This window comes from Cydia pomonella, chromosome 15 (assembly GCF_033807575.1).
Source record: "Cydia pomonella isolate Wapato2018A chromosome 15, ilCydPomo1, whole genome shotgun sequence".
Lineage (NCBI taxonomy): Eukaryota > Metazoa > Arthropoda > Insecta > Lepidoptera > Tortricidae > Cydia > Cydia pomonella.
The window spans coordinates 11,079,165-11,091,839 of NC_084717.1; the positions used below are offsets into that span (position 1 = coordinate 11,079,165).

The window sequence follows — 12,675 nt, forward strand, 5'->3', positions numbered from 1 at the left end:
AACCTAAGAATTCCCAAAAACCATTTTTTGTGTTTTCACAAAATTAAAATTTGTATGAGTGATCGACCCTTCGCGCCCACATTTTTAAATCCTGTTTCTACTGACAAAATTTATTTGACACACATGTTCATCCGACGTTTAATTAAAAAAAAATAGTTTATTAATTCCGACACCCAAGGAACCCGTGATCGGCCCATTATTTTATCAGACCTGTCCATTAAGTAGGTAGGATAATCACACAACATGCAATAAGTATTGTAACTGGTAACCACACTTACCTATGCACCTAATAAACGTCAATTGTAACACGTGACTATGATTTTTCTTGGGCCGTATTCAACGGAGGCGTAAGTGATGCATTACTGTGATATTATCTTTTTCGCCAATGTAAGGGGTGTACTGAAAAAAAAACTAAACGTCAAATTAAAAAAAACTGATGCGATTGAGAACAAACTAGGGTTTTTAAATTAACTACCTACAATAAAAAGCGACTTTTAATTTAGATAATTGACAGCTTTTTTAAAGATATTTTTTTCTGTAGACGTAATAGGCAGCTTCTTCCTAGCACATTCAGTGGCAGCTTTTTACGAACCCGTTTTTCATATTTGCCTGCATCAGCCCATCACCTGCTGGAATTGTTGTTTTTTAGCTGTTTCATTCGTCTCTTTTAATACACTTTTGATTAGAGCCCAATAATAGTTGATAGAATGGCACTGCAGGAAGGAAATTGTATGATTTTCGAGTTGGCCTAGAATTAAATAACACAAATTTTCGGTAACTTTAGCAATCCTAACCTTCGTACAAAGAACTGAACTGACTCGTCGTAGTTGGTTCCACTTTAGCCGCACATGTACCCCAGCTTTTACGACAAATATGACAGGCATTATTCGTTTTCACAAATTCTATTAGCAATCCTTCTGAAGGACCTGTGTTCAAGAGACAACTATTCTATGAAATGCACGAAACTTTGAGGTAATTTAAAGTGTTTCGAAATCAAGCATACCTATAGGATGTTTCGTGATCTGTCATATTTATCGGTGTAACGTCGCTTTGCGTCAAACCAGATTTATTTATATTGAAATACATAATATAATAATTAAACTTATTATCGCGTTAAAGTCGTAGTCATCTTGCTTAAAAACAAAATTACAGTCGTTTGAAACTTACAGTTTTTTCCGGTACAGGCTTTGTCCTCCTGAGACCCAGAAGTATTTATTTTTTATACTTATTTAGAACCCTCAAATATTAATTTAAAGTTCAAAATAGATTGTGGAATATGTACAAAAATTTGTACGCAGGGTCTCAGGAGGACAAAGAATAAAGAAAATACTAATGTCGCTGTGACAAGGCTTTAAGTCCTTAATCAATCATATGTATAAAAAAAAACTAATGGGTATGGCATAAATTTTTATTGCCCTTATAATTTGACAAACATGAAATTATGATGAGGTATAATATAATACGTGGGTACACTTGTTTATGAAATACTTAATTGTAAAATATATTAGAGTTATTAATCCCAACATCGATGACAAAGCTGTCAAACCCGTGATATGGTAGTTTTAAAATGTGTTCTCGTATTTGACTCTTTTATATTACCGTGGACGGCTACGGCACGTTTTGCCGTCACGCGTTTAGTTTACCGTACACGGTAATGGAATGCCGTGGACATCAACGTCTACGATATTCAATTACCGTGCGATCAAAGCGACTTCTTACAATTTCGTTCATTTAGACCTCCAGCTTTATCGTGACGGTAATACGAGTCATTATCGTTGACAACCACGGTAAAATTTTAAAGCGCCCATTATGTATAGGTATTCATTTTTTTCTTAAATCCAAAAAAGAGTATAATAAAACTAAGAGAGTGATGAAATAAATTTACAATATATCTATGGGCATACGTTCCTAAGGGTGGTATTACGTATATTTTCGTCTCACATTTTACTTAAATGTGAGACGCAATGCACATTTGACCAAATCTTGGATAAGGAAATACCACCCTAAGACCACATCAACGTTTGCCGTCGAATATAGGATAACCCCACATAACGCTGTGAAAAATCACGCACTACCGAGGCAATACTACTTACAATTATTTTCATCACACTTGTTCGTCAGGCGCACGGGCCAGCATTACTCCCACGCGATTAACGAATTTTATTTAATATGTATGTAACCAAGCAGTCAGCAGACTATAAGTAAAAGTGCAAATATTTTATTTATCTCGTTTATTTATGCTAATATGCTATTACCGTCTGATTGGGTAGGGCCTATGCCACTCGTAAAAACGCCATTTCTCTTTGAATCACTTTTAATGTAATTAATATTTATTTTAGCAAGTGTCATGAAAAATATTGTGTGAAGCAAGGGCAATATAAACATTATAAAATCAAGTTATATTCGATTCTCGTTAACAATTATGGTAATTATGCCCTTACTGCACAATTTGCTATTATTACCTTCCATTACAGCTTTTTATTACATGCTGACCCTTCTGAATTACCGCGTACTTAAATGAACGCATCATGCGTGTTGAATTAACGATGGAGAATTTGTCATACTGTTCGCGCTATCTGTATGGGCGTATACTGTATTTATTTATTTAATATTATAAATATATATATATATATAATATAATATTTCATCTAATAAATCTACTGTGTTGTGTTCCTGCCGGTGAATAAGGTTGCCAGAGCTCAACGAGGGGGGGGGGGGGGGGGGGGGGGGGGGGGGGGGGGGGGTTAGGGTCGGCAACGCGTATGTAACTCCTCTGGAGTTGCCGGCGTACATAGGCTACGGAGACTGCTTACCATCAGGCAGGCCGTATGCTAGTTTGCCACCGACGTAGTATATAAAAAAAATCTGAACGCTACAACATTAAGCAGTTTTATAGAGGCCCCAGTGCACAGCGGTCTAGGATGGTCCATGGCCAGCCATCGCCATTGTGTACAGGGGTTAAGTGTATACAATGGTGGACGACTGGCCATCAGTTGTCTATCGTAGTAAGCAATCGGGAAGTTGGTGGTTTTTTTAGCACTTCAAAGGAACGTGGCCTGTGGCGTTCACTTAGGCGCCCATGGCAGTGGCTTAGCATGGCCCATCGTTAGCCACTGTGTACTGGGGCCTTAACAGAAATATACTTAATTCAAACGCCCATTAAGTTGTGAATGGGAGTCAATTATTTCTACAGCTTACAATGCAGTCAGAAGAAAGTAGCTACTCTTAATATGCTCAAAAATTCTGCAAAAGCCTGATTTGCTCAATATTACAAGCGCTGGGCGGAATACTTTGTTCCGTTTATAATTCGTTTTCGCTTAGGTTATTTCGTTACGACCAAACTCAATATCAATATATTTAACTATTCCAACGCTATACAGAACGCGCAGTGCGACAAATCCTTGAAACATTAATTATTCAAACTTAACAAATCATGTGAGGTGTTCAGGTGACTAGTGGGTGAAACAACAAACCTCTTGTCTCCACAATATACAACCCTTCGAAAAGAAATGTATAAAAAATACAAGTTGCCCGACTCATTAGACAATAAAAAACAATAGGAAATAAAAACTACTATTTATTTATCAACAACAAAAATGATTAACTACTACTAAGAGACGTCAACTTCAAAATCCGACTAATCACTGGATCTGATTTCACAATAGAAAGTATAAAAGAAAATAATTTCTTTAAAAACTCGGACAAGAAGTTTGGTGAGACATAATTACAAAAAAAAATTTGATGAGATTTCAAACAGTGATTTTCGTAAATACTTGTGCATTACTGTGTGCAAATATAAATGGAGTAACTACTAATATTAGTACATACCGGGTGTTTCCTGTGACACGAGCAAATAATTAAACCATATATTGTACTCCTAAAACAATATAACTTTTGATTAACAACTTTTTAATATTATGAAATCTTAAAATTTTATCTTTTTCATACAAATTAAATATTATTTTCTATGTACGCTGACATCAGTGTGTTTGACGTTGCTTCTCACGCTTTAAACATAACAAAATTCGCAATACATTGCGTCATTTGCGTCTTAGAATTAACTTGAATGTGTAATAAAAATTAAAACATAAGTTATTTTTAAAAGTTGCTGAACAAATGTTGGTGAGTTTGAGGAGTACAGCCTACAGTTTAATTTATTGCTCGTGTTACAGGAAACACCCGGTATATTAGATGAACATTGATTAGATAAGATATTAAACTATCGTCTTTTGTTCATTATTGTGTACGTACAATAGTGGTCACAGACAGTGTTGGCCGAACGTTAATTGCAATTAACCAGTAACCATTATAAATTGAACCGTAACCATAACGGACGGTTACAGTTCACGGTTCAATTTATAATGGTTAATGGCCAATAATTTTTAATTGCATTAACGTTTCGGCCAACACTGGTCACAGATATGTAAACTACTTATAATCTGAATTGAACAATGTGGACATATGTATTGGAACACACATATCTGTGGCCCTAGTGAAAAAGGGTACAAGTCTCTGGCAGTTTAGGTGTATAAGGGCATAAGTGTTACGTGAAACTTACACCCCTTTACACCTTTTTTTTTTTTTTTTTTTTTTTTTTTTACGCAGAGGGAATGCTTTTACGCATCATCCCCAGGCCATGGGGTGTCGGCCTATAGTGGGGGGTATGTGGGACTCACAGCTCTCGCACCTTTCTAAGTCAGAAAGGGGAGAGAAGACTACCCACTAAACCCTCTGCGGCGTTACACCCTCTTGCCGGTTTGGGGAGCATCGTGGGGTCGCTAGCATTCATCCATGGTACTCCCCCACACCCCTTTACACCTGCGCTGCCAGAGACTTGTACCCTTTTTCACTAGGGCCACAGATATATAACCTCAACAGTAAATATAACTAAAACTAAAAGCAATAGGAGATAGAAACGTTTTATGATACAATAATATAAACAAAAAAACAACTTATTGCCTGATTATTTAGGCAGGAAAATAGTAAAAATAGATCGTGTTTTATTTATACAACCTATTCTTTCGTGATTGGTCCAAGACTTGAAAGATAAAATTATTGAAGATAAAATGTGAAGGCATTTTGTATACAGATCTGAAAATAGTACATAGTATATTACAGTATCATAAAATAGGTACAATGTTCAAAATAAGTAGATGATTCCGAAGTTTCATTTTTACTACATAATAATATCATCATTAATTTAAACAAACAACCATAGATAGCGCCTACAATAAATTTTACTTGTTATTATTTAATTTACAGAAGCATAAAGTAGCGATTTAAAATTGGCACTTATTTATATGTTTATGTTTTTAATAATAATTTTTACAATACTTATCTACTTAACCAAAACCACGAAGATGTTGTGTGTCTAAATGTAAGTAGAAATTCGTAGTATTGCAAAACTCAAAACTACCTAATAGGGTGGCAATTCATGATGGCCTGGTCATAAAAGGCAAATATACATTGATGGTATAACACGTGTAAGGTCAACCAGGATATATGCAACTCTAGGGTTATTGTGTATATTTTTTATTCCTTGAATACGATTGGTCGGAACGTCCTCGTTATTACGTTTTATTTCAAAGTAGCTCAGGCTTTATCACTAGATGAGAGGTAAGAGGTAGACGTGTAATTCACGTTGTTTAAAAAAATAACTCAAATAGACACAATAATCCCATAGCTGCTTTTATCCCGGTAGACCTTAGTCAAAGACAAATTCGTGGGAGCTGCACGCTGTACACTTTGGTTGTCAAAGTTGATGTTTGACAATCCAGCAACTACTAAACATATATACAGTGTGTCCCTAGACATTGGACAAAGCCGAAATGTACATATGCGTTAGGCTATTTAGAACCAGTGTACAAAGTATCATAACAGCCGGTGTAGCGGTTTCGAAGAAATTAACAAATTACCAATTTTTACTTTGGAGCAGCCTGTATGTGTTAGTAGCTCCTATGGTAATATCCTCAAAGAATAGTATGGAACCTTCTTCAAACTTTTTGATTATCTTTTTTTATTTATGACACTAATAAGCTTCTGACTTTTGAAAAATGTCATCATTATCAAATATTTCGAACAAATTATCAAAAACACTGCCAAAGATTAACACAGTGTGTTTCTTTTTGTTGTATATTATTGCAAATAACTTTTGTTCGAAAATTATTTTTTTTATCTTTTGTTCTAATTAAAAAAATATTACCGTCAGAGCATTTCTGAGTAGTAACCCTACGTGGGATTTCAGGATTTGTCCAATTGCTAAGGTCATACAGATGTAGTGAACAATCCTTTGCCATCGTATTTTCTCAGGAAACGTTCGTATTTCTCATGCTACTTAAGTCGACCTCAGTACATTTTGTTGCCACGTTCGTGCGTTTCCGTGAAAATACGATGGTAAAGGATTATTCAATACATCTGTAGCACTGTACAGTGCCATTTAGTCCCGAAAGGCAAAATTACGACGAAAATAATTTAGTTCAGGAATTACGGCCACGGGATTTCAGAAGCCTAACTATCAGCCTTGTTATTTATACTTATACGAGTATACATGTAAAAATTATGTTATCTTATGGTATTAGAAAAATATATTCAAACGGAATAAACATATTAAAAGTCAAAACATTCAGAAATATGGGTATAAATTGTTACGGTTTCACTACATTTTTTATCCAGTTTAAAGTAGAATACGGAAGATAATAGGGTCATTCTACAAAAATCTCATTCCCCTGGCATCCCAAATCCCAGGAGATGTTGTTTTATTAGCATTTCATTCTTGGTGACTGTGTAACCCATGCAAAGTTCCATCTACAACCATAACTGCTGAGCGAAATCTCCTGGGGATTTGCGAATAGGCATAGCCAGGGGAATGAGATGAATGAATTTAAAATTGTTGAAATTTCTATTCTTTATGCCTAATTTTCTTTAGAGTACGTGCAAATACCACTGTATTGAAAAAAATATATTAAATATATACCTATTGTACAGTTCAGGAACAGTTTCCGGTAAATATATGACTTGGTATTTAGATAAGGGCATTGAGGAAGTGAGTATACAAGACGAATAAATTACAATAACAAACGAATAATTAAATGAAATACCGGATAATTTATATGAACACAATAACCTTATTCAGTTCCTAGTACAAAATAAATATTACTGACATTCAATAATATACTTCTACATGAATACTATTACAATATCTAATTTTACTGTACTTGTTACGCAAACAACCGATATGTGACTTACCTTAGATTACTGATCTTGATGTCAAACTAGAATGATATAGAAAATATCAAAATAATATGCATATTTCACCAAATTCTCACTTGTCTTAATAAGTGTAGAGTAGTAAGTAGTGACTATATGGGGGCAATATGCCACGGGCCCCTGAGAGGCCCCAATTAGAACGAGAGCCGGCGAGAAGAGGCCCCCATTACCCGCATTCCATGAATTAGCCACGGGCCCTAGTTGATGCTGCTTCAAAACTAAAATCCCTGACGAGAATCCACTCCGATTACTACTATCTTATCACACGATTCAGTCCTACCTTTTGACAGCCACGACTATTATATGACACGCAATAAAAAACTTATTAGAATGTGTTAAGAATCATTTTATACTGTCGGCTATGGACGGCTGTGAGGGTTATAGTTGTGTCATCCACGATGACGCGCAGATTTGTCTAATCTAACTATTAATAGCATAACAATACGAATGAAGGTACGCGTCTTCGTGAATGACACGATCTATAAGGAGAATGGCGAAGTTGCACGCTTATTCAGGCACGTTATGGATACTAAACCAATCCAAAACAGCCAATTCCTGCTTTCCGACCAAAAATGTTATATGCCAGCCCCGCATTGACCTTAGCCACTAGTTGAAGACCTAAAGTAAACATTACCACGACTTTTTGAGAAAAGAATATCTTTCATAACCTATATATCTCCGTTCACGGTTTTATGGTACCGGTGTGTGGTTGCTGGCTAGTCGATGAACACGAGTTGTCCGTCGAGCAGTGCGTCGTCGCGCTGTTGTTATATGGAGTCGTAGCTGTTGGGGTCGGGCGACGCGGCGGGCCCGGGCCCGCGCGCCGGCAGCTTGAAGCCGTTCAGGGCGAACGCCCAGCCGTCCTGAAACGAAACATTCAAGTTTGATAAGATTCATGGTGATAGAGGTTGTTGAAAGTATTAGGGGCATTTCACGAGAATGTCCACAACTTTACAAAATGTCCACAAAAACCGTTCCGTTACATCACTATGCTCTATGCTCAGTTTGCCTCGGTGTACTAATGTACTAAAAGACCTAACTAGTATATTTGTGAGATTGTACTAGTTTGGAGCGATCTTTTCAGTAAACGAGCACGCACAATATTCTATTCCTCTGATTTGTATTCAAAACACGACTGGCCCGGATCGGCGACAAGCTCTTGCAAGCTCACGCAAGTCAAGCCAAACATCCCCGTTCACACGCTTGTGATTGTGGATGCTTGTCGAGAATTGCCAAGCGTGAAAATGTAGCACTAGAAGAATGGCGTTCCCTTAGCGACATTCTCGTGGAATGCCCTGTTAGCATTATGAGTCTGAGTAAAACCTTCGTCAAGTCAAAGTCCATGTCGAGGCTTCAAGGCTAACAGATATGTTATATTATGTTATGTTATAGTATAGTCAGCAAACGAGCAGACGAGCCGCCTGATGGGAAGCAGTTATCGTCGCCCATGGACATAAGCAATATCATAGCAGCCACTTAAGCGTAGCCGACCCTTGAGAACCCTAATTACCCGCTTCTTGAAGAATCCCATGTCGTCGCGCAAAGGAAATACCTCAGGAGGCAACTCATTTCACATTCTGCACGTTCTAGGAAGAAACGAGCGAGATGCCCGCTTATTCTTGGTGTGCCATGTATCTATGTATTATAGACCATATAGTAGATACTACCATGTGACGATACTACGATATTCAACTAGCAACTCTCACCTTAACAAGATTCGGCAATTCAGTCCAGAACATGAGATTTGGTATAACTTCTATGCCCGTGGCTCCCATCAAGAATTTCTTGGTACAAACTCCGAGGACCAGGTAGAAAATAACGAATGAGAAGAATATAATAAGCAGTGTGGACCCCACTGACCGGCTTGACTCAATTTGTCGAAGGCAAGCATTTCTTGAAAAGAAAGCAAGTTCCTGAAATAAAATTATCCTGATTAGTAAAGAGTTTTTTTTTTTTTAATATGTACTACAAACACAGAAACATTGGTAACCTAGAGGTAAGAGCATGCAACTTTCTTCAACAAACATCGTGCAGTAACGGATTAATCGCAAAAACTAGTGCCTGTGCCAATTCTTGGGACTCCCAAGCGGACCCCAGTCTCTCATGAGCCGTGGCAAGCCGGGAGAGGTGCTAGGAAGAAAATATACTACATGTACACTTTTTAATAAGTAGAATATGAGAACACTCAACACTTTGCATATATTATAATTATTTAAAAACTTCCTAAGCATACAGAATAATTATGATTTCTACTGATGAGTTACATAATGGCTTCACACCACTCATAACATAACACATAATATGCGAGTTCATATATATGTTACTCAAACACGAAAAATAGGCTTAACAAATTCTGATGAAATTGTCACTTTGTTTTTGTAAACGTTTTAACGAAAGTGCAATTAATTTAAAGACTATAGCTGTGTATGGGAAAGGGAACAGAAAATGACCCTGAACCTAATATTCAATGAATATATCCTATGTAGGTATTGATGGTAATGCTAGTTATTAATCTGCAAAGTTTTATCTCCTTGACAGTTTCTAAGTTGTTTTTTATTTATTAAAATATTTTTAAACAACTATAAAAAAGAAGGAGGTTCACAATTCGTTGGAATCAGAGCTTCCTTGCATAATTAGCATTGCGATACAAAGATAAAATGCCGCCAGCATCCTTGGTACAATGCCTCAAGGACCTATTTTAGATTTAAGCTAGTTATAGCAGGAGGCGAAACTGTTCCTTTCGGACATTCCCGGTTCTTCGGCACAGAATTGCTCCGAGCAATTATTAGCATTGGCACAACTTGATGTCCCTTTGCGTGTACGACCACAGATAAGATAATGACTTGAATTTTGACAACCCTAAACAGCCGAAAGGGATAGCATGCATAAGAAAGGGACAGCATGATTCGTCCCTGAATCACTGTCAAACTTCGGTTTTGTAGGAAGTTTATTTTCTGTACAGTAGTAGTATTCATTAGTCTGTGGTAATACCTCTCTCTGTATATATATATTATGCATATTGTTATTGTAAATAAAAAATCTTGTAGTTTAAAATGGAATTATTAATCATAACTTACAATTTGATTTGGCTCAGATGGATCCTTTACATAGAATTGATCATCAGTTTCGGCACATATCAAATCCACAATTGAGAACCTAAAAAAGAAATCAGAGAGACACTTATGTATTTACTAGTTTCAAACATTAGTATAATTTGAAAAGTATTACCAAGTAACAGTATATCAAGCCACATATTTCTTGCATCAAATAAACCAAGTTTTAGTGATTGATTATTCAGTAAAATAACAATTATTAACAAGTAAATACAGGTGGTATTAACCACATGGTTTCTTTTCATTACTAAATATTTAGAATATTTAGTAAAGAAATGAATGCTTCCAATGTGATTGGTTTAATAAAATTGGTTATGTTGAAATGTTAGAAAAACAAGATAGTTAGGTAATTAACTAGTTTTACCTCTGCATGTATTTAATTAAAGAATTAATTTATTATAGAATTGGATTACAATACACTAAACTACTCAATTATCCAGAATTAGAAAGAGTAATTTGATGTTTCAGACATGAACTAATTGATATTACTCTATGATGGTAATTGATCTTGGCCTTACTATTTAGATACCTACTTTGATTTATCTGAGAGACATCTTGAACAGAGAGTTTGTTTTACTCACGCACCGAGGGTTCCGTACAAACTTTGAATTATCTCGTGTGATTATGAAAGTGAAAGACTTTTGATCTGAAGCACCTACTATATTATACATACTAAGAATAATTGTCTCCAGCGCCATCTATCGCCAAATTGTCTAACTAATTTGCCTGATGTAATGTATGTTGGTTATTCGAGGATAATTCTCTGACCCGAAAGAGTGGAGCATATTACTGAGCCAGAACCCTTTTGTTTTGCTGCAACGCACACAGCACACATTACCTTTTATTGATGCTTTTTGTTCTTTATTTAATTTTTATTTTGGTGTTGCTATTGTTTGTATTATTTTTTTGTTTAGTTGTGTGTATTGTGGCAAGTGAATAAATGGTTTATCTATCTATCTGTCATGTGAACCGATTTCAAAAGTTGGTTAAATTGCAAACTGAATTCGGAAATGTTTTTTGTTGAAAAAAAGTTGTCAAGATTGATCTGATAATATTTTTCCTGTGAAATTTATAGCAATGGTAATGATTTAAATTAAAAATTTCATAATTATTCATCGGTAAACTTTGGAGATAAGGGGGGACAGGGGGAAATTTTTCCTTCATAAATATTTTTTTTCCACTATGAGAAAATAATAAAACATTGTTTAATTGTTTTGGAATGTTCAATTTGAGCTCTTTCAAATAACACCCCACTGACCTAGTCACTAGACTTTGATATTTTGCCCCCTCTTCATATTGAGCATTTTCCATAGTTATTTAAAAAAAAAACTTTCAATGTGTCTGGGTTAGCATTGTGCGTAACTATTTCAAATTGATAGCTAAAGTGGTAAAATATAAAATTATTAATAAATTTACACACTTACGATGGTTTATTAAAATACTTTATGGATCTACCATCATTTGAAAACTCAACACCATAGGCGCCATCGGTGGTATCATTTGAACTTCCCAAAAATTCAAAAATGTCTCCATATTTCGTAAGCTGGTCTTTAATGGTTCCATTCCAAGTAGTTGCATGCCTACATAGCTGAAAAATAGACAATAATGTTCATACAACATGAAAACATAAACTATAATGTCTTCTAATGCATTTATGGATTTTCGTCATATCCAATAGAACAAAGCTTTCCAGAGAACATGAGTTGCTGAAGTAGCAATAATTCTATTTTCATACTATGATACACTATTATTACTAAACAAAGGAAGGAATATATCTAAAGGAAGGCGTACCGACAAAGGTTTATTGCAACTGGTTCCATTCATGGGCGACGACTGATTAACTGTTAGTAATACGTCGAAGCATGGATGATAATAATAAGTGGACACCACTATTTCTAAGCTCTTATTTTTCTCTTCATAAGTGGTCTTCGATGTGTAGACTGAATTCTTCGCAGACGGGGATAAGTCAATACCAGTGCCATTCGGAAATACGCAACTACACGAATTTCTTTTAACGCACTTATCCTGTCCATGCACTGATGATAGTATAAAAAGTAAAAAAATCGAAAATAGACAAATATTTTTGGAGGATACGTCCATTTTGTTGTTATATACGATATATTACAATTAAAAAGAAAATCGTCACCGACTCCGAATAGAAAATTGATATTTGATAATCACTTGTCACACAGAAAAGCTGTCAAAACAAATGTCAACGTGCACTACATAACACTATTCAAGCTATAGTAAAGAACACGTAGATTCTGCTTCGGGTGTTTGAGTGGCGCTCGTGGCT

The 12,675-nt window shown here is 35.7% G+C and overlaps 1 protein-coding gene across 1 annotated transcript; it reads right to left on the reverse strand.

Moving 5' to 3' along the window:
- Positions 1–6,187: 6,187 nt before the first annotated feature.
- On the reverse strand, positions 6,188–12,583 carry LOC133525781 (uncharacterized). The gene is made up of 5 exons (XM_061862167.1): positions 12,171–12,583; positions 11,804–11,967; positions 10,344–10,422; positions 8,973–9,179; positions 6,188–8,129 (listed from the first exon to the last, which is right to left on the reverse strand). Exons 1-5 carry the CDS (start codon positions 12,477–12,479, stop codon positions 8,034–8,036), a joined length of 855 nt encoding a protein of 284 aa, XP_061718151.1. The 5' UTR covers positions 12,480–12,583; the 3' UTR covers positions 6,188–8,033.
- Between the last annotated feature and the right edge of the window lie 92 nt (positions 12,584–12,675).